Source organism: Naegleria fowleri (assembly GCF_008403515.1).
Source record: "Naegleria fowleri strain ATCC 30894 chromosome Unknown tig18, whole genome shotgun sequence".
NCBI lineage: Eukaryota > Heterolobosea > Eutetramitea > Acrasida > Naegleriidae > Naegleria > Naegleria fowleri.
The window spans coordinates 1-23,503 of record NW_025407950.1 but is presented as its reverse complement, the minus strand read 5'-3'; the positions used below and the strand labels follow the sequence as shown (position 1 = coordinate 23,503).

At 37.2% G+C, this 23,503-nt stretch overlaps 14 protein-coding genes across 14 annotated transcripts; 9 read left to right on the top strand and 5 right to left on the bottom strand.

Annotated features, from left to right (window-relative positions):
• Nucleotides 1-785: 785 nt before the first annotated feature.
• On the top strand, nt 786-2,725 carry FDP41_013341 (uncharacterized protein; the record flags this gene model as incomplete). The annotated part of the gene is made up of 2 exons (XM_044703961.1): nt 786-1,501; nt 1,570-2,725. The coding sequence occupies 2 exons, from the start codon at nt 786-788 to the stop codon at nt 2,723-2,725; spliced, it is 1,872 nt and encodes a 623-aa protein (XP_044565271.1).
• An 883-nt stretch (nt 2,726-3,608) lies between these two features.
• FDP41_013340 (uncharacterized protein) lies at nt 3,609-3,917 on the bottom strand (the record flags this gene model as incomplete). The annotated part of the gene is made up of 1 exon (XM_044703960.1): nt 3,609-3,917. One exon carries the CDS (start codon nt 3,915-3,917, stop codon nt 3,609-3,611), a length of 309 nt encoding a protein of 102 aa, XP_044565270.1.
• Nucleotides 3,918-4,792: 875 nt separating this feature from the next.
• Nucleotides 4,793-5,797, top strand: FDP41_013339 (uncharacterized protein; the record flags this gene model as incomplete). The annotated part of the gene is made up of 1 exon (XM_044703958.1): nt 4,793-5,797. The coding sequence occupies one exon, from the start codon at nt 4,793-4,795 to the stop codon at nt 5,795-5,797; it is 1,005 nt and encodes a 334-aa protein (XP_044565269.1).
• Nucleotides 5,798-6,555: 758 nt separating this feature from the next.
• On the bottom strand, nt 6,556-6,960 carry FDP41_013338 (uncharacterized protein; the record flags this gene model as incomplete). Its single annotated transcript, XM_044703957.1, has 1 exon — nt 6,556-6,960. The coding sequence occupies one exon, from the start codon at nt 6,958-6,960 to the stop codon at nt 6,556-6,558; it is 405 nt and encodes a 134-aa protein (XP_044565268.1).
• A 127-nt stretch (nt 6,961-7,087) lies between these two features.
• Nucleotides 7,088-7,549, top strand: FDP41_013337 (uncharacterized protein; the record flags this gene model as incomplete). The annotated part of the gene is made up of 2 exons (XM_044703956.1): nt 7,088-7,096; nt 7,151-7,549. 2 exons carry the CDS (start codon nt 7,088-7,090, stop codon nt 7,547-7,549), a joined length of 408 nt encoding a protein of 135 aa, XP_044565267.1.
• A 74-nt stretch (nt 7,550-7,623) lies between these two features.
• FDP41_013336 (uncharacterized protein) lies at nt 7,624-9,435 on the bottom strand (the record flags this gene model as incomplete). Its single annotated transcript, XM_044703955.1, has 1 exon — nt 7,624-9,435. The coding sequence occupies one exon, from the start codon at nt 9,433-9,435 to the stop codon at nt 7,624-7,626; it is 1,812 nt and encodes a 603-aa protein (XP_044565266.1).
• Nucleotides 9,436-9,535: 100 nt separating this feature from the next.
• FDP41_013335 (uncharacterized protein) lies at nt 9,536-9,952 on the bottom strand (the record flags this gene model as incomplete). Its single annotated transcript, XM_044703954.1, has 1 exon — nt 9,536-9,952. One exon carries the CDS (start codon nt 9,950-9,952, stop codon nt 9,536-9,538), a length of 417 nt encoding a protein of 138 aa, XP_044565265.1.
• Nucleotides 9,953-10,483: 531 nt separating this feature from the next.
• FDP41_013334 (uncharacterized protein) lies at nt 10,484-11,371 on the top strand (the record flags this gene model as incomplete). Its single annotated transcript, XM_044703953.1, has 1 exon — nt 10,484-11,371. The coding sequence occupies one exon, from the start codon at nt 10,484-10,486 to the stop codon at nt 11,369-11,371; it is 888 nt and encodes a 295-aa protein (XP_044565264.1).
• Nucleotides 11,372-11,394: 23 nt separating this feature from the next.
• Nucleotides 11,395-12,687, top strand: FDP41_013333 (uncharacterized protein; the record flags this gene model as incomplete). Its single annotated transcript, XM_044703952.1, has 3 exons — nt 11,395-11,705; nt 11,854-12,024; nt 12,075-12,687. 3 exons carry the CDS (start codon nt 11,395-11,397, stop codon nt 12,685-12,687), a joined length of 1,095 nt encoding a protein of 364 aa, XP_044565263.1.
• A 330-nt stretch (nt 12,688-13,017) lies between these two features.
• FDP41_013332 (uncharacterized protein) lies at nt 13,018-14,712 on the top strand (the record flags this gene model as incomplete). The annotated part of the gene is made up of 5 exons (XM_044703951.1): nt 13,018-13,229; nt 13,286-13,500; nt 13,575-13,708; nt 13,762-13,882; nt 13,937-14,712. 5 exons carry the CDS (start codon nt 13,018-13,020, stop codon nt 14,710-14,712), a joined length of 1,458 nt encoding a protein of 485 aa, XP_044565262.1.
• Nucleotides 14,713-14,850: 138 nt separating this feature from the next.
• FDP41_013331 (uncharacterized protein) lies at nt 14,851-15,543 on the top strand (the record flags this gene model as incomplete). Its single annotated transcript, XM_044703950.1, has 1 exon — nt 14,851-15,543. The coding sequence occupies one exon, from the start codon at nt 14,851-14,853 to the stop codon at nt 15,541-15,543; it is 693 nt and encodes a 230-aa protein (XP_044565261.1).
• Nucleotides 15,544-15,587: 44 nt separating this feature from the next.
• Nucleotides 15,588-16,394, top strand: FDP41_013330 (uncharacterized protein; the record flags this gene model as incomplete). Its single annotated transcript, XM_044703949.1, has 1 exon — nt 15,588-16,394. One exon carries the CDS (start codon nt 15,588-15,590, stop codon nt 16,392-16,394), a length of 807 nt encoding a protein of 268 aa, XP_044565260.1.
• A 126-nt stretch (nt 16,395-16,520) lies between these two features.
• Nucleotides 16,521-19,801, bottom strand: FDP41_013329 (uncharacterized protein; the record flags this gene model as incomplete). Its single annotated transcript, XM_044703947.1, has 2 exons — nt 16,521-17,736; nt 17,814-19,801. The coding sequence occupies 2 exons, from the start codon at nt 19,799-19,801 to the stop codon at nt 16,521-16,523; spliced, it is 3,204 nt and encodes a 1,067-aa protein (XP_044565259.1).
• A 1,601-nt stretch (nt 19,802-21,402) lies between these two features.
• FDP41_013328 (uncharacterized protein) lies at nt 21,403-23,117 on the top strand (the record flags this gene model as incomplete). The annotated part of the gene is made up of 7 exons (XM_044703946.1): nt 21,403-21,718; nt 21,902-21,951; nt 22,094-22,253; nt 22,358-22,517; nt 22,580-22,634; nt 22,687-22,977; nt 23,040-23,117. The coding sequence occupies 7 exons, from the start codon at nt 21,403-21,405 to the stop codon at nt 23,115-23,117; spliced, it is 1,110 nt and encodes a 369-aa protein (XP_044565258.1).
• Nucleotides 23,118-23,503: the final 386 nt, after the last annotated feature.

The window sequence follows — 23,503 nt, the reverse complement described above, 5'->3', positions numbered from 1 at the left end:
TTTACTGTGATTTTAACCTTTGCCCCCATGATTATTAGTGTTTTGAATTTATGGCTTTGATGATTTCGTATATGGCTAGTAACGTGAAGGGTGATTGTTGGAGAATTTTTTTTGTAGTTAGAGTCTCCTTCGCCCAAAAAGTTCGAGTGAAAAACTTCATCAACTAATGTTAATTCTTCAGAAAAGTGTGAAAATCATCATCTTTTGTTATTCTCACAGAATGTAGCGAAGTGTTGATCATGGACTTTAAATGTCAAAAGCATTCGATCGATCAAAGATGATCATCTTCGTCCTTTAGATCTCTTTCTGTCCTTGAGGCCAATTCTTCAAGCAGCCTTCTTGATTTTTTTACAGTTCAATGATACGTTGTGCCACTTGACCCACTCGAGTTTTCTCAAACAAAACGCGAAAGGGGATATTCATGAGGACAATGGTTGAGACATTGCCGAATGGATGTGTTGGTGAATTACCCCTAAATAAGTCCGAAAATGAAACTACCAACAACTTGAAGCCAGCTTCGCACATCGAAATCATGAATTGAACATGTTTGTCGAAAATTCTTTCGGTCTGCTGGTCGTTAAGAAATCGTTGGGCACCGCAAAAAAATTTAACAAAAGCCTTTTCTTGTGGTTCAGTAACGCAAGCACGACTCGCCAGTTTTCACTCTCCGAACACGGTACACATTCGACCATAGTTGATACTTTCATTCCGAGTGTGTTTGTTCATTCTTCCTTTACTTCTAATTACCACAATTATTAAATCTAGATATTTCAATAATTTTCATCATGGCACCTATGAAACCATCATCGGCCTCTACAAAGCCAGCAGCAACTACTACCACAAGCAACACTACAACCTCTACTCCAAAAACTACAACTACTACTACCACTACGAACACTTCAAGTACAACTTCCACAACCACTACTAATCCAACGCTGTTGCAATCTTTGCATAGCACTTTCTCTAAAACTCTTGATGCTTCTGTTGATACCATTAGCAATCAATTTCTCTCTAAAATGTTGGGAATTAACCTTCCAAGCGATCAACAACGCAAGCTTAGTCTTGCTGTTGGAATGACTGGAGCTGGCCTTACTTTCTACATGTTGAAGAAGCTCATTAACAAGATGATGTACATGTTCTCACTTCCAAAACCTTCAATCACCAATAAGGATTACGATATCATCATTGTTGGAGCTGGTATTGCTGGTTGTGCTCTTGGATCTGTGCTTGCTAAGGCTAATAAGAAAGTTTTGGTTATCGAAAGAGATATGAGTGAGCCTGATCGTATCATTGGAGAATTGCTTCAACCAGGAGGTGTTCAACACTTGAAAGATCTAGGCCTAGGCCATTGTCTCGAAGGTATTGAGGCCGCGACTGTTAAGGGGTATCAAGTTTTCTATAGGGATGAAACTGTCCATTTACCTTATCCACAAGTTGAAGGAAGAGCATTCCACTATGGTAGATTTATCATGAATTTGAGAAGAGCTTGTGAGAAAGATGGGTAAGTATAATAACGGAATTTCCAATCTTAAACTTATGTCAACTAATTATGATCACAAACGCTTTCAGAGCTAAGATGATACAAAGAGTTGTCACTGGATTGATCGAAAAAACTCCAGGCCTTGTTGAGGGTGTAGAGTATAAGGAAGGAGATCAAACTGTGTCTGTCTCTGCCCATATGGTCATTGTATGCAATGGAGCTGGTAGCTCATTCACAAGACAAGTTCGTTCTGACAAAATCGGTAGCGGAAACAAACCATTGGTTGTTTCTCAATTCATTGGATTGGAATTACCAAACTGTGCAGATAAGTTGCCAAAACCTGGACATGGTAATGTTTTCTTATTACCTGACGCTCCATGCTTGCTTTATCCAAACAGCACATCTTCTGTCAGATGTTTGATTGACTTCCCTGATGGAGATTCTAACAAGTTACCAAAGAGAGGAGAGGAAATGGCAAAGTATTTGTTGCAATACATTATGCCTCATCTTCCTGTTCAAGTACATGATGCCTTTAAGGCCGAAGTTGATGCTGACAGAATTAAGGTTGTTCAAAATCGAGAAATTCCAGGTGAAACTCCAGACACTCTCTTAAAGAAGGGCGTTGTCTTGATCGGAGACGCCATGAATTGTAGACATCCTATCACTGGTGGTGGTATGACAGTTACCTTCTCAGATTGCAAGGAGCTTTCTAAAGCAATCATTAATGCTAAAGACCTGTCATCAGTGGCAGAAGTTGATAATGCAATTGCAACATTCTACAAGAACAGAGCAAAGGTTGCTAACACCATCAACATACTTGCAAATGCTTTATACAGCATTTTTGCTCCACCTGGAGGTGCTAGAAATTGGGAAGCATTCAAACGTAACGAACCTATTCCTTCACTTTCAGAGAATGACAGTATGAGTATTATGCGTAGAGCAGTTTTTGAATATTTCAAGAAGGGAGGTATTTGTCAAACTGGACCACTTTCTCTCATTAGTGGAATCTGGCGTTCACCTCATGGACTTATTACTCACTTCTTTGCTGTTGCTGTCATTGGATCATTTGATCTCATTAGGGAAGGAGGTGTGCTTGGCATTTTTGGTGCTTTAGCAAAAAGCTTTAAGATGATTACGGGAGCTACTGGTTTAATTGCTCCACTCATTGCCGAAGAAGGATTGCTTCCATTCCTTTTCCCCAGATTTATCTGGAGGAGAAAGCCAATGCCACACCACCAAAAGTAAAACGGAACACAACCCTCAGATATCTGTACCAAAATAAACATTTTTACAACAAGTTGTACTTAATGTATGTGAACAGGTTGAATTATCAACTTGTTGGCCAACAATACTTTGAGGAAGTTGTGATGAAGTATATGAATGAGAGCATGCCAAGTTGGAAGTATCCAGGTAAATTCATCGAAGACCTCAATCCAAGAAAGTTTATTCCACCAATCATCAAAAATAAATTGATTGTTATTAATGTATATTTGTTCTAACGATTCTTTAGTAAGGGAGTTGTTTGATTTCAAAACCTTATCAGTTTCTTGTGAAAATAATGTACTGAGGTATTGGTATCGATAAATGCACAATTGCTCTTACTTGTTACTTCCACATATGCAAAAGGCAATGAAAGTTGGAATTCCATGTTCACTTGGATGCCATCTCATTATTTGAGAAATAATTAAACCAAAGAGCGTTCAAGGCACTTTGCAAGAAGAATGAAGAACCTTTGATCGACCTTCCACACTTTCTACATGGAACTTTACACAAGCACTTCAAAACGAAAAAAGTTGGTTCCTCCTTTGAAGAATAAACTTGCCACAAATGTAAATCAATCAAATTAAGAGTATAAATAATGTCATCCCTTCGAGAGAATTCAAGCATTGAAGGAATATTACCAATTCACATGCTCTGTTCCTTTAAGACGAGATCGATTTAGGATGGCTTCCCTCGATGAAAAGGATATTGGAAATTCTCCATTCAACGATATAGATGTGTATCGAGAATATCGCGATAAGGACATCATGGTGGGATTTATTAGGGGTTTGAGATGACAAGGGGAATACAATTAGGATGGAACTATAAATTAGGGAAGAGAGGTAAATGAATGGGAATGAGGAATCCATTAGGATCTAACTGGAATGGAAAAGTCAAAATGTTGAAACACAGGTTCATAACTTGTCTCAAAAGAAAGCGAATGACCATTATTTTCTTGCTTAATCGTTTTCACTACCGAGCAGCAAATAATTTGAAAGTTTCGAACAGTGGTGGTAGAGCCATTGTTGACAGCATCTTTTTGAAAGGGTAATGATCCTGTGTCAATTTGAACGACCAAATGATTTCCTCCTGGAACGTGATGAAAGTTCATCACATCCCAAAAATCTGTGAAACATGGAAATAAACTAAACACTCGCCGCCTATCATCGACAAACATGATGATGATGTGTGTGGATTGATCACTGAGATTTTCAAATGAAAGTCGCAATTTCTCCCCTTCCATAAGTATGGATGAAGAATAATGTTGAGTGAATTTGTTATTCTTGGAATGCTCTCGAGACATTTTACACGAATGTACACAACTGTATGCTCTCGATTGTTCAATGTATTCAGGAGAGTATTTCCTTTCGAGCAGCAATTTCTGAACTGTGATTGCAGTGGCCATTTGTTGTTGTTGTTTCAATGTTACGTCAAGACTTTTTTCTTCACTCAAAATTTGCGAAAGAGCCTGAAGTCAAGGAACTCTAATTTTTAAAGTTCCCAACGCTCAAACATTGCTCAACACAAATAAAACGAGAAGAGGCCTCACATCAATGAACTTGTGTTCAAAAGGAGTTCATTTCTTTTCAGTCTGAATGTTACTCGAGTGATTTGCTGAACTTGATGACGATGGGTTCTTCTCGTCAGTCCATCATTTGTGTGTGCGACAACAAAACAATCCACTAGTTCCGAATATTTGGCCAAAGCAATTTGCGCTTCTAGCAATTACGTTATCACCGCCAATATTCGCTCTCATCAACAAAAATTAATTAAAAAATATGAAAACCACAACAATGGTCCTATCACACAAGGAAAGAATGGAACAGGCGTTGATGTTCGGTTCCTATCTTATTCGGCAAACGTACGAATGATAGGAATAGGAAAACACTCTCTTTGGTGTGCTCCTCTCGAGTTCGGCGTGAAAACAAAATCCCCATGGTCTTACTCTTAAGCCGCAGCGACACTCTGATTGAACGTCAATAGTCGTCTCCTGCAAGTCCAACATCATTGATGCTTCTTTTTTTGTGATTGCGCATTCTTGAACTTTAAAAAATGTCTCAAATTGAGAATTGCATTCAATCATCATCCACAGACTCCGAAGGTACAACAAAAACAACAAATCATTCAAAAATTGAAATTCATGTTGCAGAGTTTTATAGTGGAATCGGAGGAACAAAAATGGCCGTAGAACTCATTGAAGCGTTTATTGAACAATTTTTTATGAATAAGAACCCTTCAAATGATGGATTATCTGTTGTCATTCCGAACAAAATTAAATTTTCATGGATTGGAGCATTTGATATCAACGAAAATGCAAATATACTATACAAACATTTATTTGGACACGAACCTTGTGCAAAGGATATTGCTCATATTCCAATTTGTGATTTTGAAAGACAATACTTTAAGAAAATTTTGGAAAAGAGAAAAGAACAATATTCAAATTCGTCATCTACCTTTGAAAAGTCTCAAAAGAAGCAAAAACTCAGCGAAAATTACTCTCAGATGGAAACATTCTCAAAAATTTTGTGGACAATGTCTCCTCCTTGTCAACCCTTTACACTCAATGGAAATAGAAAAGACAATGAAGATGATAGAACAAGAAGTTTTTTATATTTAATGAGCGAACTTTTCCCTAAAATATTGCCGGATTATATATTTGTTGAAAATGTCAAAAATTTTGAGATATCGAAAACTAGACAACATTTAGTGAACCAGTTAACAAACCATGGATATCAATTTAAGGAATTTCTTTTATGCCCAACTCAGTTAGGCCTTCCCAATCAGCGTGTGAGATATTATCTTATAGGACGAAGAGTAGAATTCAACATTGAAAATGCTGTGAACATTACTGAAATCTCTCAAATGATAGAAATCCCACTGAATTTACAGACTTGCCTTCCTGATTACATGTTTTTAAAATCTGAAAATAATCAATTACGACCTCTTCTTGATTATGACCGAGTTTTTAATCACCCGAAACAAATTGATCAATTAGAAAAGCAAGGAAAGCAAGCAACTTTTTGGATCTCTATAATCTTTCTTCGATATTGCTAACCTCTGAAGAAGAAAAAACTATATGAACGAGATATGATTTTTGTGGAACAAAAACATCTTGCTAAAATCAAAGGTTATCGGTACGACTTGATTTTGAAAAAGAGCAACCACTCCAAAGACACTGCTCCATTAAAGCGTGTCTGCAGTTGCATTACAAAGTCGTACGGCCAAACTCAATTTCTCAGAGGAACTGGACCTCTAGTTTTGTTGTTAAACGACACATATTTGGATGTAGATGTCGAGAAAATTTTTCAAAGTATTGACTTTGAGAACATTGAGACGCTGACCGGGTTGGGAAGAATACGGTTTCTTCACCCTATTGAAGTAGCCCGCTTGATGACCTTTACTCCTTGGTTTTTCTTGCCCTTCCTCAAAGCTTTCGATCAAGCAACAATATAAATTGATGGGAAACTCAGTCAATGTTCTATCAGTGGCAAATGTCATGGTCCAACTGTTCTTGGAGGCTAAGCCAAAGGATCTTGATTGAGACGAGTCAGTAGCTCTGATATATTATAAATGAATGACATGTTGTCCACCTTAAAATAATCCTCTGATTCATTACAAAAAGTTAGAAATTTTACTCTAGATCCAGTATTTAGCTGGAGTGATTCGGAAAGATGATGCTTATTAATCATATCGAAAGTCTCTAGAAACATTGCAAGTCATAAATAGTGATAAATAATTACGAATACAATAAATACTCATGTCAATTAGCTTTGTTCTGAGGACCGATCTATTGTTGTTGTTACTATGATTCTCTATAGCTGATTTTTCCAGCGATGGTTGCATCTGGTACATATTAGCCACAAATTCATACCGCCTTGGTTTTCTTTGATGATACCAAATCCTGTTTGTAAATACACGACTTCGCCATTACCACAGTTTTTACAGGCACCTACACCAACAGTTCCCCGAGGCAGAGTCGGATCTTTAGTCAGTTCTGCCCAATCAATATTACTCCACTGGATATCTTTGGCAGCTTTGATATCGTTTTTATATACAACATAATCGGAGGTGTCTACAGCTTCTCTATTATCACAGTGTCTACATTTAAATTCTAGAGTCTTGTTTAATCGGTTTTCTCTTGGATACAACATGTTGTTGCACTCGGAGCAAAATCTCATGCCCAATGCTTTATCCTCTATCTCGTAATCGTCGTTCATTTTTTTTATGATGGAGAAATCTTCCTCAACTTCACACACAAAATCTTCTCTTTCATTGTAAACTGCATCTCCTAGTTGACCAAAATTTTTATAAAATTTGTCGACAAAAAAATAAGCCAAAATCATTATGTCACTCGTAAGTGTTCCATCATTTTGAAACTTTCTGAAATTTGAATCTTGTTTTATCAAGATCTGGGAAATCACAAAGAACAACAGCAGCTTGTTGAAGAGAACAAGACTCTACGGTGGTGCTTCATTCCACACCTCACCAACCAACCCACTCAACATTAACTCTGAAAAGTACACCAAGACTAACAATGTCAGTGTTGATGTTACACCAAAGGGTGATTTGCTCATCAAGAAGTCCACTCATGATGCTTCTGTCAGAAAGCCAAAGGAATATGTCAAGAAGTCAAAGGTCGCCAACAAGCAATTGTCTGTCACCAAGGCTGCTAAGACTATTGTCGAAACAACTGAAGGTGAGGATTTCAGAGGTGATTTGAAGACTGTCCTCGTTGCCAGAGCTGCCAAGTTGTTGAGATTGAAGCACAAGTCAAAGAAGACCACCAAGGCTACTCAATCCAAGTAAATTAATAATTAAAACAACAAAAATTTATTCATTATTTGGCCAAATGTTGTTGAAAATAGAGAAATTGTGTAGAATCATCTTCGGAAAGAGCTTTTTTCAGAAGCAACTTGGAATAGAACTGCTCGAAGATAAAGATCCTGTTCTTTGGGTAATGGAGGAGGAGGGCTGTCAGTATTGAGGTTCCAATTCACCATTCCCTTTCCGAATATTGACTCTTGGAGAGAAGTAAGCCGAGAGCTCAAGAGAAGAGGGAGGTCTTTGCAATGACATGCCAATTCAGAGGGAGCAATATATTTGAGTCCATACGTGATCAAATATTCAATTAAGTATTGACATGATTCAACATCATCAAATTGTGAAGCAAAAATAAGAATGGATTTGTAATTGCTAGGAGTGACATGTTGGAGCAAAATCTGACAACAAAATAGAGTGAGCCATTCCATTTGAAATTGAAGAGAAATGAGGATTATCTGAAATAACAAATCAACATTCATGTGAGAAGAGGTCAAGTCCTCAACGTTTGAATAGCATGACTTCAATACTATCAATAAAGCCTTTCTTTTCAATTCTTGTTGCTCTTCGCTGTCTTTCGAGTCTCTAACAAATCCATAAATATCGAAGGGAGTGTCTTTCGAGGAAGAAGTGTCTGAAAATGCATCATTTTCATAGAGAACTCGAAGTACTGGACTCAATGCAGAAATTACATGTTTATGCACATGAATAATGCAAGCACTTTCGCTCGAGTCCCCTATCGAGCATTTAAGGTCACTACTAGTGATATCATTAAACAGAGAAGCCAATAATTTTGAAGAATCATATTGGTTCTTCTTCATAAAGTCATTCTCTCTCCAATCCAAAACAATCTCACAAAAGCCCTTCTTGGAGGTCTGAATTCTCTTTTCAAGTTTCATCCGTCTCTCGTCATCATGTATCGAATGTTTCATATTGTTCCATTGGCCTTTCATGAAGGCCAAACACTTCCTAACTGCAAGCATGAGAACACTCCTTTTTGAGGAGTTGGTCAACACATTAGCCGACAAGTAATTGGATATTTGTTGAACAATATCGAACACATTGGATGTTTCCAACATTTCCGAGAGAGTCTCAAAACAATGTTTTTTAAACCACACTCCAATATCATTCACATCATTAAGGAAGAAGAGGAGAAAGACATAGAATTGAACCTTTCTGAGAGAGGCTTGGAAATAGTTCGTAAAGAAAGAATGATAAAGATGAACAACATCACTCCCCTTATCGTCCTCTTCATTCTCGTGATCATCCTTATGAAAACCATGATCATCATTCATTAATAGGATGTCACTGTTCATCCTGATGAACATGCTCACAAAAAGTTGAATCCAGTCCTTTTCTTGAGGATTCAATAAGGAAAGAAATTCTTCTCGTTTCAATACACTACTCATATCGGGAGAACACTTTTCAACAAGTGGATGGAAAATTCTCCATTCATGGGGATTGTCACAATGGAGAGAAGAAGACTCAGAAATGATCTCATGTGAAATTGGAATCATTCTTGAAATGATCCAATCTTCCAGAGTGATGGTGATGGTGGTGGCATGATTATTCATCATCGAAAGATTGAAAGTTTGTGAATTTCTCACCACCACTGATTCGCATGGATCATGCACAAGAATGGTGCATTCAGGTCCAACAAAAACCTTCACTCTATCTTGCTCGTTCCATTCAAAAGGTAGTGGAATTTGAGTGGTCCGAGTCAAACAAGGAAGAGGTTGCTCATGACCAAGACCTAACTCACCAGATGTATTTTGTCCACCTCCTTCAAGAGTTCTCTGTTCTGTCTCGACGATCCAGTGAGTGTTGGAACAAGAGAGACCAATGGGTATGAAGGGATGATTCAAATGAGTCATCATGAAGGAAGATGTATCGTTATAGTAATGATATAATGATCACGAAAGTGGTGCATCATGTGTTCTGGAATTGGTTGAGGTTTAAAGTTTGAAATTGAACTCAGTTTGGATCCACAGGCACTGGTTTTGGATTGCAATCGCGTAATCCCAAGACATAACCTCGATTTCTTCCCACACCATAAACTTTCCCGAATTGTGTCAAGATGAGAACGGAACCATGTTTCATTTCGAATTTAATGATTTGATCATCCATATCATCTAACAAATAATCCATGAATTCAATACGAGTGAATTCATAGAGACAGTCCTTTTCTTGTGTGGATGTTACGGAATTTCGGTTCTGTTGTTTGTAGTTCAAGTAGTTCATAAAGAAGCCTTTTCCACAAGCGTAAACATGTTGCCGAGGGTTTTGTTTAAAAACATGGAAACGTTTGTTCGGAGAAGGCTTCGACATCGAAACCAACTCGGAGTTGACTTGTTTCGTTTGGTGAGAGGATGTCAAGGTTTGAGAGAACATTTTTTGAGGAATAGAGACGAATTCTGTGATGCATAGACTTTATATTGATTGGAGAAGGCAGTATGAGGGCATTATCAAGGCAATTGGTACCACACACATACAAACAGTAACTTTTTTTATTATTATTGAATTTCATACATTCAAAATAGTTTGAAAAGTTGTAGATTTCTTGTGTGTGTGTGGTCGAGAAAGATACGTGTTGCTCAATCAATTTTTCTGTTTCAATTTCATTTCAACTTTTCAGTCATGAATGATTTCATTTGCAAGCTCTTAAAAGTTTTGATTGGTCCATCAACATCAAAATAAAATCAAAAAATTTGATCGAAAATTTTGAGGACTCAAGAGTCGTTTACGAGTTGTTGATCAAGACAGATGTAAGTGATTGGGATCGTATTGGGTGATCGGAATGATTCATGTATTGAATCCTACGTATTCAATTCATTCTTTTTTAAAAACACTCAATTAATGTACATGAATATATAACAGACAACAAACTTCTCATCATCAACCCAATCCACCACCATCATTACCATGGACATGAGTACATTTACCGATTACGTTACCAAGACAGTTCAACAGGTATACGACAAAGGAAGAGGTGTGTTAGAACATTATGGCATTGTTGAAAAGCCTGTTCAGCCAAACACTCACGATCCAATTCGTAATTTCATTGGCAATCATCCATATATTACTACAAGTATTGTATCACTTGCTGTGAGCTCCTCTGTCAAGTTTATACTTCGTCAATTGAGAAAGAGAGTATCTCCTCATACAGTTCTTGAAATTGATTTGGAGGATTTAGAATTTACAGCACAACCTGTGACTCCATCCCTCGCAGCATTGTTCTCTCAAGGAAAAACAAAGATGCATTACTTGACATTTGTGGATGTATTGAAGGTTGCTAAACAGAATCCAAATATTGTTGGTCTTGTTGTCTATTTCCAAGGATCATCACACAATCCATTTTCTGGATTAGCACTTGCTCATTTGAGCGAAATGAGAAAGGCCTTGTTTGATTTCAAACAACACAAAACAACTATTGCCCATACACATTTCTTCAGCAATACTGTAAATTATTACTTTGCATCTGCTTGTGAAAAGATTTATATTGGAGATCAAGGACTTACAGTTTTGAATGGATTCCAACTTCGTAATTTCTTTTTGAAACAACTTTTGGATAAGGCTGAAATTGAACCATATGTTGTGAAGAGAGCAGAATACAAATTAGCTATGAATACATTCACAGAATCCAAATATTCTGAGCAACACAAGGAGCAAGTTGAAACTTTGGCTAAGGACCTTTTGACACAATTATTAAGGACATCTCAGAAACAAGAGAAAAGAACGCTACTTCAGTTCGTGAATGGTTTGATATTGGTGTTTTTGGAGCATCTGCTGCTGTTGAGCACAAAGTGGTAGATGGTGTGAAGCATCGAGATGAAATGCTTTCAGTAATGGCTGACAGTTTGAATGTCGATTCAAAGAAGATTAACCTTCTCTACATTCAAAAGTATCTTCAACAAAAGTTAGAAGGGAATCCTCTTGACTATCTCAACCCAAAGAAAAAGTCTGACAATCTTGTCGCAATCATCTATGCCAGTGGAGCAATTGTAAGAGGAAGACCACAAAACCCACAAGATACGAACATGAACAGTGACGTATTGATTGACGCCATCTATAAGGCAAGAAAGAATACTGAAGTGAAGGTCATTCTGTTGAGGGTTGACTCACCAGGTGGAGAAGTGTTTGCTAGGTAAGTGATGAAACACAAAAGAAACTTTGAAAAATATTGAACTTTGAAAATATTGAACAATAATGGATCATTTCATACTCACGTTAATCAACATGTTGTATTGAAATATGAAACTGCACGAACACAATCATTTTCACGTTCTAAACAGTGAGCACATTAGAAGAGAGTTAGAGCTTGCAAAGACAGAAGATAAAAAGAAGATTGTTGTCAGCATGGGAGGTGTAGCTGCCAGTGGAGGCTATTGGATTTCCTCAGTTGCTGATAAAATTGTAGCTCATCCTTTTACTATCACTGGATCTATTGGAGTGATTATGGGCAAGTAAGTATCTCATCTTTTGTTGAAATATTCAACATGTTCTTCTTTAAAAGGTTCTTCCTTGGAGACTTCTTTGCTAATAAGCTCGGAATTACCAATGATGCCATTTCAACAAACAAGAATTCGTCTGTCTTTTCGTATTTCGATCGTGTCACAGAGCAACAAACAGAATTATTTAACAATGTTATTGACGAATTTTATGATTCCTTTATTGAAAAGGTCAGTCAAGCAAGAAATATCAGCAAGGACGATTTGAAGAATAAGATTGCCAAGGGTAAAGTTTACTTTGGTCAAGCTGCCAAAGAAGTAAACTTGGTTGACCAGGTTGGTGATTTTTATGACGCCGTCAAAGTAGCTAAGGAAGTTGCTGGCATGCAGAACGAACCACACCTTTGTGTTTTCTATCCAAAGAAGAAGTCTTTGTCTGAGGCATTGCTGTCATCCCAAGCACCAACAAACAGCAGAGATCGTGCTTTCAAATCTGGCGTCTCAGTTTTTGAGCCATTCTACGCCATGCTTCAGTCTTTGAGCGGATTATTTAAGGTTTCAAGTTTCTTTGCAAAACACAGCTCAATGGTTGACAAGTATGTTCAATTTGCTGAGAAAGCCATTCAAGCTAACAATGGGGAAGCCAAAGCTGAATTAGAAACAACCATCGAATTCTAATCAAATACAACAAATCAGGAAATTTTGCACAGTACTAAAGTGCCTCATTTCTCATTCGAATTGCTGTAACCTCCAATAAATGGGAAGAATTTGATTTTTGATTTGAAAATCATTTCCTCCAAAAAATAGCTCATCATCATTGATTGAATTGCCATCATCTCGTTGCCAATCCGAATCCAAGGGCCGAATTTGAACATATAAATCACTAGATATTTTGGCATTTCATATATATATACCCGTTTCATCAAATTTTACATTCTACCATTGACAACCTCTTGTACCAGTAACAAAAAAACGTTATAATATCATCATCATCCAGAATATTCTAAAATGGGCAATTCGAGTGCTTCTCGTTCTGAAAATTCTATTGCAAAATTTCTTATGAGGGAAGAAGATGATGATGAGGCCTATGAACGACCACAATCCGGTAGCACTACAACAACTACTACCAACAGTCCCAATGGCAACGCTCCGCCTTCAAAGGCAGGCAAACCATTACGCAGTCCCAAAGTGGGAGATCCATTTGTTGACCTCGGAGTTATGTTGTCAATTGATAGCATATATCATGGATATCAAATTACATCATTGATCGGAAAAGGAAGCTATGGAGAAGTGTATTTAGTGAAAAAGGAAATGCAAATTATGCTTTGAAGGTTTTGGAACTGCCAAAGACTACCGACAGAGAAGCCGTGGAAGCAATTGACAAGGAAATCAAAATTTTGAAAAATTTAAAACATCCAAATATTATGCAGTTTATCGAAGAATTTCCTTTGAAAGATCAAATGGATAAGAGTTGTGTGGGCGTTGTAACTGGTAAGTTGTGTTGTTTTTACATTCAAACAATACGAAATATATTGTGTTCAACTCTTAAAGAATATTGCCAAAAGGTACTATTGGAGATATTATTGAAAAAGATCTTCATGTGAATATCAATATTTGGAGAGTACTCGCATGGTTCACTCAACTCTGTAGCGCACTCAAGTATTGTCATGAAGAAGGAATTATTCACAGAGACATCAAGGTATGTTAAAAAGATTCCAAGAACATGATGATTATTATTTAAACAAAAACTAGCCATCAAACATGCTCATCGGGGAGGATGATACATTGAGATTGTGCGACTTTGGATTGGCCAAAATGTTAAATTCCAAAGGCGCTGTAACATACACTATTTGTGGAACTCCACTCTATGTTGGTATGTTTTAATGAACTGAATGACCATGTTAATGCATTAATAATACTTGATCAGCACCTGAGATTGCTCTTCAAAGACCATACGCCTTTAGTTGTGATATTTACAGCATGGGATTATGCGTTTTTGAGCTAACATGTCAACAACAACATGACTTGTTTTATAGAGCTGTTTTGAGAGAAAGAGAGAAAATTCCTGGAATGTTCGAAAAAATTAAGCTTGCTTCATTGAAGGACTTAATCAGAAAAATGGTTGAACCAGATCCCGATTTGAGAATTTCAGCTGCTAATTTATTTAAACATCCTTATGTGAGATGTTATCGCTATTTAACGTTAAATCCTGACTATACATTGACGCCTACTGAAGGTTCTGATGTTTATTTCATTAGTGCAATCATAGAGGCAATAGTTTTTGAAGGACTTCAAAATAATGAATCATCAAGAACCTATCCAGTGATTTCAAAAGCAGTGAACTGTATATTATTATTCATTCATGAGCAAACAGTCATTGAATTACTATCTAAGGAACAACAGTATATCAAGGCGCTGTTCAGTCTGTATCTAGATTCATGTCTGAATGAAACTGTGAGAAATGAAATTTCCCAAATATTTATTGCCTATGTCCAAACGTCAGAGAGATGTAGGAAGCATTGTGCTAATACTTTAATTGAAATAGCTCAACGAGCTCCTGAGTCATCGGTAGAGGAAAGAACACTGCCACGGTTTGTGTCACTCCTCACAGAAAATGAGCCTGCCTTTATTACCTCTCTCTCCACTCAATTGGAATTTAGAGACACACCCAAAGCATCCAAGTTATTACTTCCAAAACCATAAGATACCATGTACATTTTTGAATGGAACTCTCAAATACAGTCTCTTTTCAATGTAAAATTTGCAGTGCATTTAGATATTCTATCTGGATCTTTGTCCAGCTCACTGAACATGGGAATTTGAACTTGTTCTCTAAAAAAAATGGCCACAGACCGATCTTTCCTCTCCTTCCTCCGACCTGCCGATGAAAACGCTCTATCATCGTTAATAACCTCAACCTCCCTTCCAAAGAGTACTTATGATTATGGCATGATCATTTGTGGAATACCTTTCTCTGGACGATCCACTTTATTACGTCTCATTCGAAAGTTGGATGTTACTAAATTATTGAGCGATCATACGGTGGATTCATCAAGTTCGGGATTTTTATCATTGGCAACATCTTTGGTTTCTTCTGCATTCGTGCCTAGTACGAACTCTACAGATTCATTTACATACAAAAAAGCAGTTCAATTTGCCATTCTCGCTTCATGTTTGAATGCCATGCAACTCATCTTGCAAGAAATAAAAACAATACCACAAGAGGATGATCCCTTTTCTGCATACAATAGTGAAGACAAGAAATCTGTGTCTAAATGGACTGAATACGATGAATTGATTAATACCTACGAAGAACAAGTGAATTGTGTGAATGGTATTCACACAACCATCAATGCACCCATAACTACATGGGACAGAATATTGGATCAAGCTCCACAAATTGTCAACGCCATTGAAGATTTATGGAGAGTGCCTGTTGTGAAATTAGCCTATCAGAAATTAATGCAATCTTCCTTTTCACTCCCTATACATCGAACAATCACACCACACACATCTTCAAAGAATCAAATGTAAAAGGAGAAAATATTCATGAATTATTTGACAATTTACATATCATTATGAAGTCAAATTATAACTTTTCAGACAGTTTACATTCGAACAGCAAAATATTGCAACTGGTATATTCATCTTATTTATTGGATAATACTTTTCATGACTGGAAATCATCACTTGGATCAGATGAAAAGAGTAATCCTAACGTCATTGTTGAAAACTCTCCTTCAGTGACGAAATTTGGAAAGAGACGATGGTGTGTGAAAATGATGAACGCACAAATGAATTACACTTGGAGCTCTCTGGAATTTCAAGACAAGCCAAATCTTGCTCCCATTGTAGTTTATTTAATCTCATTGGCAGATATTGATCGATACAGGAAGAATACTCCAATTTTTGACAGTCACGTGAAATATTTTACATCTTTGCTTTCAGCTCCAGGCACACAAAAAGTATTACTTTTTACCAAGGTTGACATTTTTGCAAACAAGATCATGTCTGGTAAAGTCAAAGTTTCTGAAATATTTCCAAATTTTGTGGGGAATGATCGTGACCCATTGAGAGTGTTTGAATATATATTCAACAAATTTTGGATTCCATGTCGAAAGTATCACGAAAATGTACCATACTATGTGGTCAATTTGGTAGATTTGGAAGAATGTTCACAATTTCTTTCAATTTTATTGGAAAAGGGATCACCTTACATGGGTAGATCATTCATTAGTCGACATTTGCTGAGAATGATGGAAATTTACTTGAAGAATAATTTGAAGAATTCATATGTGCAGGGAAGTACGTGTTCACATGGAGCAAATCGAAAGGGACAATTTTCTGATATTGAAATTGTGATCAGTGAATCCGAAAACTATTAATATTGGAACAAGTTTAGAATGCTGTCTATGCGCATCAATATAACCTTAAGAGTGGCTATGATTAATAAAATAAAAGCCATTTATTATAACACAAGATATTCTTGCTCAAATAGTTCCTAACTTCCATTACAACAAAAATACGGAGCAAAACAGCAACACAAGTAATGACATTAAACTCATTCCTCTCTGCACAAATGCACCCGAAATGCTTGTAGATGGTTTCGCCTTGATCTTGATGAAATCACTACCGAAATTGAGAGAAGGCATGGAAAATGACTCCACTTTTCCATTGGCAATATTAAATTTCACAACAGCACCTTCAATGCCAGTCAAAACATTACCCATACACGATAACGATCCTAATGTTGTCACCTTGAATGTCATGCTGCTTTGATCAATCATTTGCAAAGCAAAAGTGGGAGGATTACTCGATGGAGAAGGTGTTGAGCTTTCAACAAATGCGAATGTCAACAATCCATTAGTTGTGTCATAATCTATCTGAAGATATTGAGTGAACAACAAGAACTGATCAAAAACTTGATATACACCAACCATGTCTTGAATCAAGGCGCGAGAGTTTGGAATGGAAAGATTGGCCATCAAGTACGAAGGTTGTTGTTTGAGTGCAGAAGTGAAAGCAGAGACTAATTGTGGAATAAGAGTTTTGTTTCTTACCAACTCGTTGGCTACTGGATACTCAGTAGATGTGAGTAATGTGATGGTTAAATCAATTTCATCATTCACACCAGCATAGGAATTGTATCCCTTAATAGTGCCATATTTGGATGCAATCCAGAATCCACCATTAAATTCGTGTTGCCATGAGCCCAAGCCTGTACTCATTGAAAGATCATCAGAGAGGTAATTACGAAGGAGTAAGGTTCGAGAGCGTTCCCTCTTTAAAATTGGACATTCTCTATTGAGACTCGAGAGACAATTTAAAAAGATGGACATGTCACTTGTCGTTGAGTACATTTGGGCAGAAGCTTCTTGAATGTACAAATTGTCAACCTCACTGCTCAATAATTGACCTTTCAGATCACGTCCTAAAACAAGTTGATTTTTAACACTTGTCGTGTAAGTAAAGCCAGTATTGGACATTCCAAGAGGATTCAAAATATTGACCTTGATAAAGTTTTCAAGTGAAGTTCCCGTTAACTGAGACAAGACATTTCCAAGAATGGTATACCCTAATGTAGAAATAGTTCTTGAATTATAGGATGGCTGAATCATTCTAAATTTTGAAAGAGCCTCCTGCAAGTAACTGTTCCAATTCATATTACAATTTAACAAGTCACATGGAATTCCAGATGGTAAGCCTGATGCATGCATCATGAGTTGTCTAAATGTCATGTTATTCGAGAACATATTATTTGAAATAACTTCTTGGAAGGAGATTCCAGAGAAGTAACGACTCACAGGGTCATCCAAAGAACTAATAATCCCTTTTTCTTTGGCAATGAGAGTGGCTGCAGCAGTAAAAGTTGTGTCAAGCTTCCAATTCTAAAGATGGAATTTTGTGAAATGTTGGAATCACCAAAAGCAGCATCATACACAGCCTGTCCTCTGTAACTGATTTTCAAATAAGCTGAAGAGTTTTGCTGTTTCATTAAAGAGGCAATTTCTTGTTTCAGCTGATCGAATAAATTCAAAATGGATGAATCAGCAATTGGAGTCTTTAGGGAAACATCTTTTGGAATGAAATTGCACACGACGGGAATAGCTTGTGTGGATCTAAGAGATTTAGGTCGACGTGCCGTGTTGGAACCAGATGACTTGTTCATGAATTGTAGACCCATGTCGAGTGCTGTGAAATTCTTGAAATCTTGTGAAAATTCAATTCTACTGCCTCCAATTCCTGTTTCGTATTGTAATCTTGTGGGGACAGAATAGGGCTGTACAAGAAAAGAATTTGTACTTCCACCATTACTTGGTGTGGGAATTAGGAATGTCGATGACAACTCTGTTCCCAAAACATTTTTCATTTTCAATACTTGTGTTGTCGAGGCATTAAATAAGGCAATCGATACAGAAGAGGATGATGACCATGATGATTGTTTCTCACTCATGTAATTTCCAACAAATGTCACAACATTTGGAACGAGAGAGGATGTCTTGTCTGACAAGTCCTTCATTCTCAATGAATCCAAATAGTCCTTGACCGATGCCACAATGGACAAGGCTGATTGCAGAGCCAAAGATTGGGCGCCGTCATCCTTGGAGAGTAATGTAATCACTGCCATTTCATATTTTGGCAACAGGACAATTTGAGCATTGTAACCACCAATGAGTCCACTCTTCATAATGGCCCAACTTGAGAACATGTTGTAATAGACCATTTCCCAACTCAATCCAACTGCAGCTGTTCCATGTGGAAGAATGTGTTGAGCACTCAGAAATTCTCTCATGGTTTGCTTTTTCAAGATGGTGGTTGCTGGAAATGTATCAACACCACTCTGAACAAAGGCTGCCAACAAAATTTTCACATAGAGTTGCAAATCTCCCAAGGAGCTGTACATGCCTGCAGCTGGTTGATTCCATGAAATGGTTCTATTATTGCTATAGATGGGAGTGTTGTGATGATAGCCTGTTGCAAGTTGTAACGTGTTCAAATTATCTTTGGTGACAAAACCAGTATTCTTCATTCCGAGACGATCCAAAATTCGAGTTGTAATGACTTGTTCGAACGGCATGGCTGCTGCACTTTCCAAACCATGACCCAATAATGAATATCCTAAATTGGAATAGATTGGAAAATGATCTCCATCCCTCACTAAAAACAAGCCATTCTTCTTGATACGATCGATCATTTGAGCATTCGTATAGTCGCAATCAAACAACACACAAGGTGCTTCTCGAGGCAATCCCGACATGTAAGAACTTAATTGTCGGAACGTTAGATTCGACGAAAAACCAAAAGGATTCGGAAAGGCTTTAAACTCTGGCACAAAATCCAAAACGGATTGATCCAAATCCAAACGACCCTCATCTCTCAATGCCATCATGGCAGCCGATACAAATGTTTTAGTGACTGATGCAATTCTGTACTTGGTATCTCTGTTGGGTTTCACGTTTGGAACATTCTCAAAGGCTTGTCCTGCAAAAATCTCTCCCAAAGTTTCATTGCGGAAGAGGATGGCTGTAGAGGCACTACCTTTGGAAGAGCCTTGAAAGAAGTGATCGTGAATGGCCTGAATGGAGGCTAGACTAGAAGCAAATCGGTCGTCTTCAAGAGTCAAAGCATGTGTGGATGGGATGATGGTGGCCATAATACATGCAACGACCATCACATGGATGACGAACAAGAGGTTCATCATTCCTTTCAAAGATATATTGGAAGAAGAAATGGTCTTGTTTGTTTTGGTACGAGACCAAAAAGCAGGTTGGTCATGAGGTGGGTTCAACATTTTTTGTTGAGCTACTCGCGAATTGGAAGATGCCTGTTCTCTCACACTTATTGTTTTGGTAATAATAATAATTTTGAAATAGAACCATGATTGCGTTCCTTTTTCTCTCACAAATGGTAATGACACGGTGGAATTGGAATCCGTTGGGTGAATGTCCCAAGTTGTCTCCAACCTCAGTATCAGATGCAGCCCGACGATGCTTAATTTCTCAAATCGGACGGGATGAGGTGCATTCATGGTGATATGGCCGTAGCCATTCATGGTTCTAATTCTGATATGGACGTCGCCATTCAATTAGTTAATGAACATAAAATTAGGTATTTTCGACTGCGCTTGGTTGCGGGTATTTCCATCCGATAAATATTCCGAGCTGCTTTTGGTGATTTCATGAATACAATGGATGCGATTAAAATAGGGACCAAATTGAAATCTATTGAATGCAATCAACTTTACACAAAAGCAACCGGGATTTGCAATTGCCAACCTGTAATGAACCACCTTGACCAAATTATTTCAAATAAAGATGTTATTTTCAAACAAATTGCTGCATACAGTTTGTCCCACACCTAAAAGCTTGCTTGCGTAACCTTTACTCATGTATGAAATAATTAGCAAGCTAGTGTCTCCTTCAAAAGGGTTAACTGAGACAGAATCTGAATATTTGTCATTATTTCGACAAGCTCAAGAACATTATAATTCAACATGGAATTCTGAATCAGAAAATGCTACTAATAATTCAATAAGCCTAATGAATTACGGTCCGTATTCAAAGGTAAAATTTCGGTGATAAATTCTAGACCCCAAGAAATAAAGTCATCAACACAAAATCTCATGAAAATAGGAAACAAATTATATCATATTGTGTTGATGGACTTGGAGACAACTGAGTCAATGTTAACACAAATACTATCATTCAAATTGCTTTTCTATCTCTTTCAACACATCAATTACATTCGATGTTTGTCCAACCAGAACGAAATGCAAGTTGGCATCAAAAGCTGCAGCAATGCATCAGGACAAACTGGCCATATTAGCCAAAAGTGATTTTCTTCGGAATATGATTCCTTATTTTGTTAATTATTAGAAGCAGCCGATGTAATATTCTTAGTTCATTCATGGAGTTTGGATGAGCAATTTTTCACAAAAGCATTGCAGATGAGACTGATCTTGATCCAAAGAACGGAAAGTTATATTGGACACTATTGTTCACAGAGCTGCTAGTGATGTTTCTATCATTAAAGCACATGTTCGCGATTGTCTATCCACAATCCATTTCAATTACTTTAATTTTCCCTTTAAAAAATTTCGCGGTTGGCAGGACTCGAACCTGCGCGGGTCACCCCATTTGATTTCTAGTCAAACGCCTTAACCACTCGGCCACAACCGCTTACGAATAGTGTAAAAGGTTATCTCTGTATATCATTCAAATAAGAAAGCCAAATTTTTGATCGCAAAAACGATATAAAACAAAGTCAAGTTTAAATGAATGCAGAATTCTGACAGATTCAGTCAAAGTGGACCAATACCTCTCAACATTTATTCATTTCTTGAATATTAATCACAAATACAAAAGCGATTGAAGGCATTTCCGAAAAGAAAAAATGGAACCATCTTCGGAGCAATCTTCTGCATCGCCACCACCAACCGACCAAAAGGTTGCTACTGCTGCTGATCGGGACAATGAACAAGAGAATAAAAGCGGATGGGGTTGGGGAAGCGGTTGGCTTTCTTCAACCATCGGTAATGTGGTTCGAGTCATGAACCAACAAACCAATGAATTCGGACAAAAACTGCAACAATTAGTTGCTGAACAAGACGATGATTCATCCACAACAACACAGACCACAGAGCCACCATCTTCATCGACTCCTCCCAATGATGAATTAGATGAAGAGAATGGGCAAGTCAATGACAATGGTGGAGCAGCAAATGCATCGTCTCTCATCGAAGAAACTGAAAAACGATTGAAAACTCTCTTAAAACTGCAGAGCAAAAACTCAAATCTCTTTTCACTTCCTTTTATAATGAAACATCTCAATTAGTGGATGAAACAGCAGAGCTGAAATATGTAAAAGGATGGGCATCGTCTTTTGGAAAAAGTGTTTTGCATACTCGAAGAAGCAAGTAGAATTCTGTATGATACTGAGGAGGTAAGTCACCAATGTGTCCTTCCTTCCGATCTCAAATCCAACCACCATCATTTACTTTTTTGAATATTATATATATCTTCATGACAAATGAATATGCGTGAATCTAACAATTATTACACCAACATGCCAATCATCCTAACAGAACGATGATGGTATCCATATCTATGTCAACTTTAAAGAATTATTTATCGAATATGAAGGATTGAAACATTTACAAGAAGTGGCTCTCTCCAAACAGTGTAATGAAGAATTAGCCAAGTATATGGAAAATAGAACCGACGAACAACGTGACAGAATTGAAAGTACGTAATTCATATTTTACAACACATTAGTATTGAAGCAATTCAACATTCAATACTTTTGGTATTCTTAAAACAATTATTTAGAACTTTGCGTGAATTAAAAGACATTCTTATTGACTCAACACAATTCAGTACAAAGGAAGTGGAAGAAAAGAAAGACTCTTATCAATACATTGCGTCACTTCCTGTTGGAAAGGAAATTTTAGAAATGACCAAGGCATGTATTGAACTGTCAAAGAATGCCTTTAGTAATTTGGAGGATGTGTTAGGATCAACCGTTGAGATTGAAGAAATGGTTCAAACATCGACACTTCTTTTGGAAAAAGCAAAGCGGAGTGTTATAGGTCCCTTGCTAAATTAGCGTCATTGGCTTCATTACATGTAAGTTGACCAAAATTCATTATTCTTACCAATGCAATATTATTATTCAAAGATTCTAAACTTGTCACAGTATCTGATCGATGTAAATAACGGTGGAAATCTTCCTGCACAATGGCAATCAACAGATCTAAATGTCACCAAAGATGCTAAACAAGTTGCTATCATTCTTAGAGATTATTTACTCTTTTTATATTCTCAACTCATTGAGATCAGCAATCAATATACTGAAGCCTTAAAGAAAAACACATCGATCGTTGGAATTAAATTAGACGAGCAACGAAAAGAAACTCTTGAAAAACGAGCGGTAAACATGGCAGCTCGCTTACATATTCATAGTGATAAGGTAGGTTGTCAAATTGTAGTTTGAGTTTCGAAAGAATTTCATTTTCATTGATGGTTCAAAAGGCTCTTTCCATCATTATTAGCTGTGACAAGGACTTTCTTGTCATTCTTCAATATCTTGGTGTCATTTGGACTGAATAGAGTGCTTCAGCTTTAGGGTGAATAGGGAAGAAGATTTCGCCGACCATTTAAGAAGTAAGGCAAAAAAGTTTCGGCGACTTGGACCAACATTCATACTCAATAAAAAATGTTTGCTTCCAAACGCCGGCAACTCTTCAACTCGTTATTCCAATCTGTCTCATTGAAGTCTGCAAGGAGCAGTCTTTGCAACAAGTATTCATACTCTGCTTGTGCCACTAGATCATTATTTAATCAAACTTGCAATAATACATCTGAAAGATCTTTCTTTACAAAAAGAAAAAAATCAAATAGTAATTTACCAATTGAAACGTCGGACAAGTTTTATTCACACCTGAACGATCAACGAATTGTTGATGATGGTAGTTTCAAGTCACTCTTTAGAATTT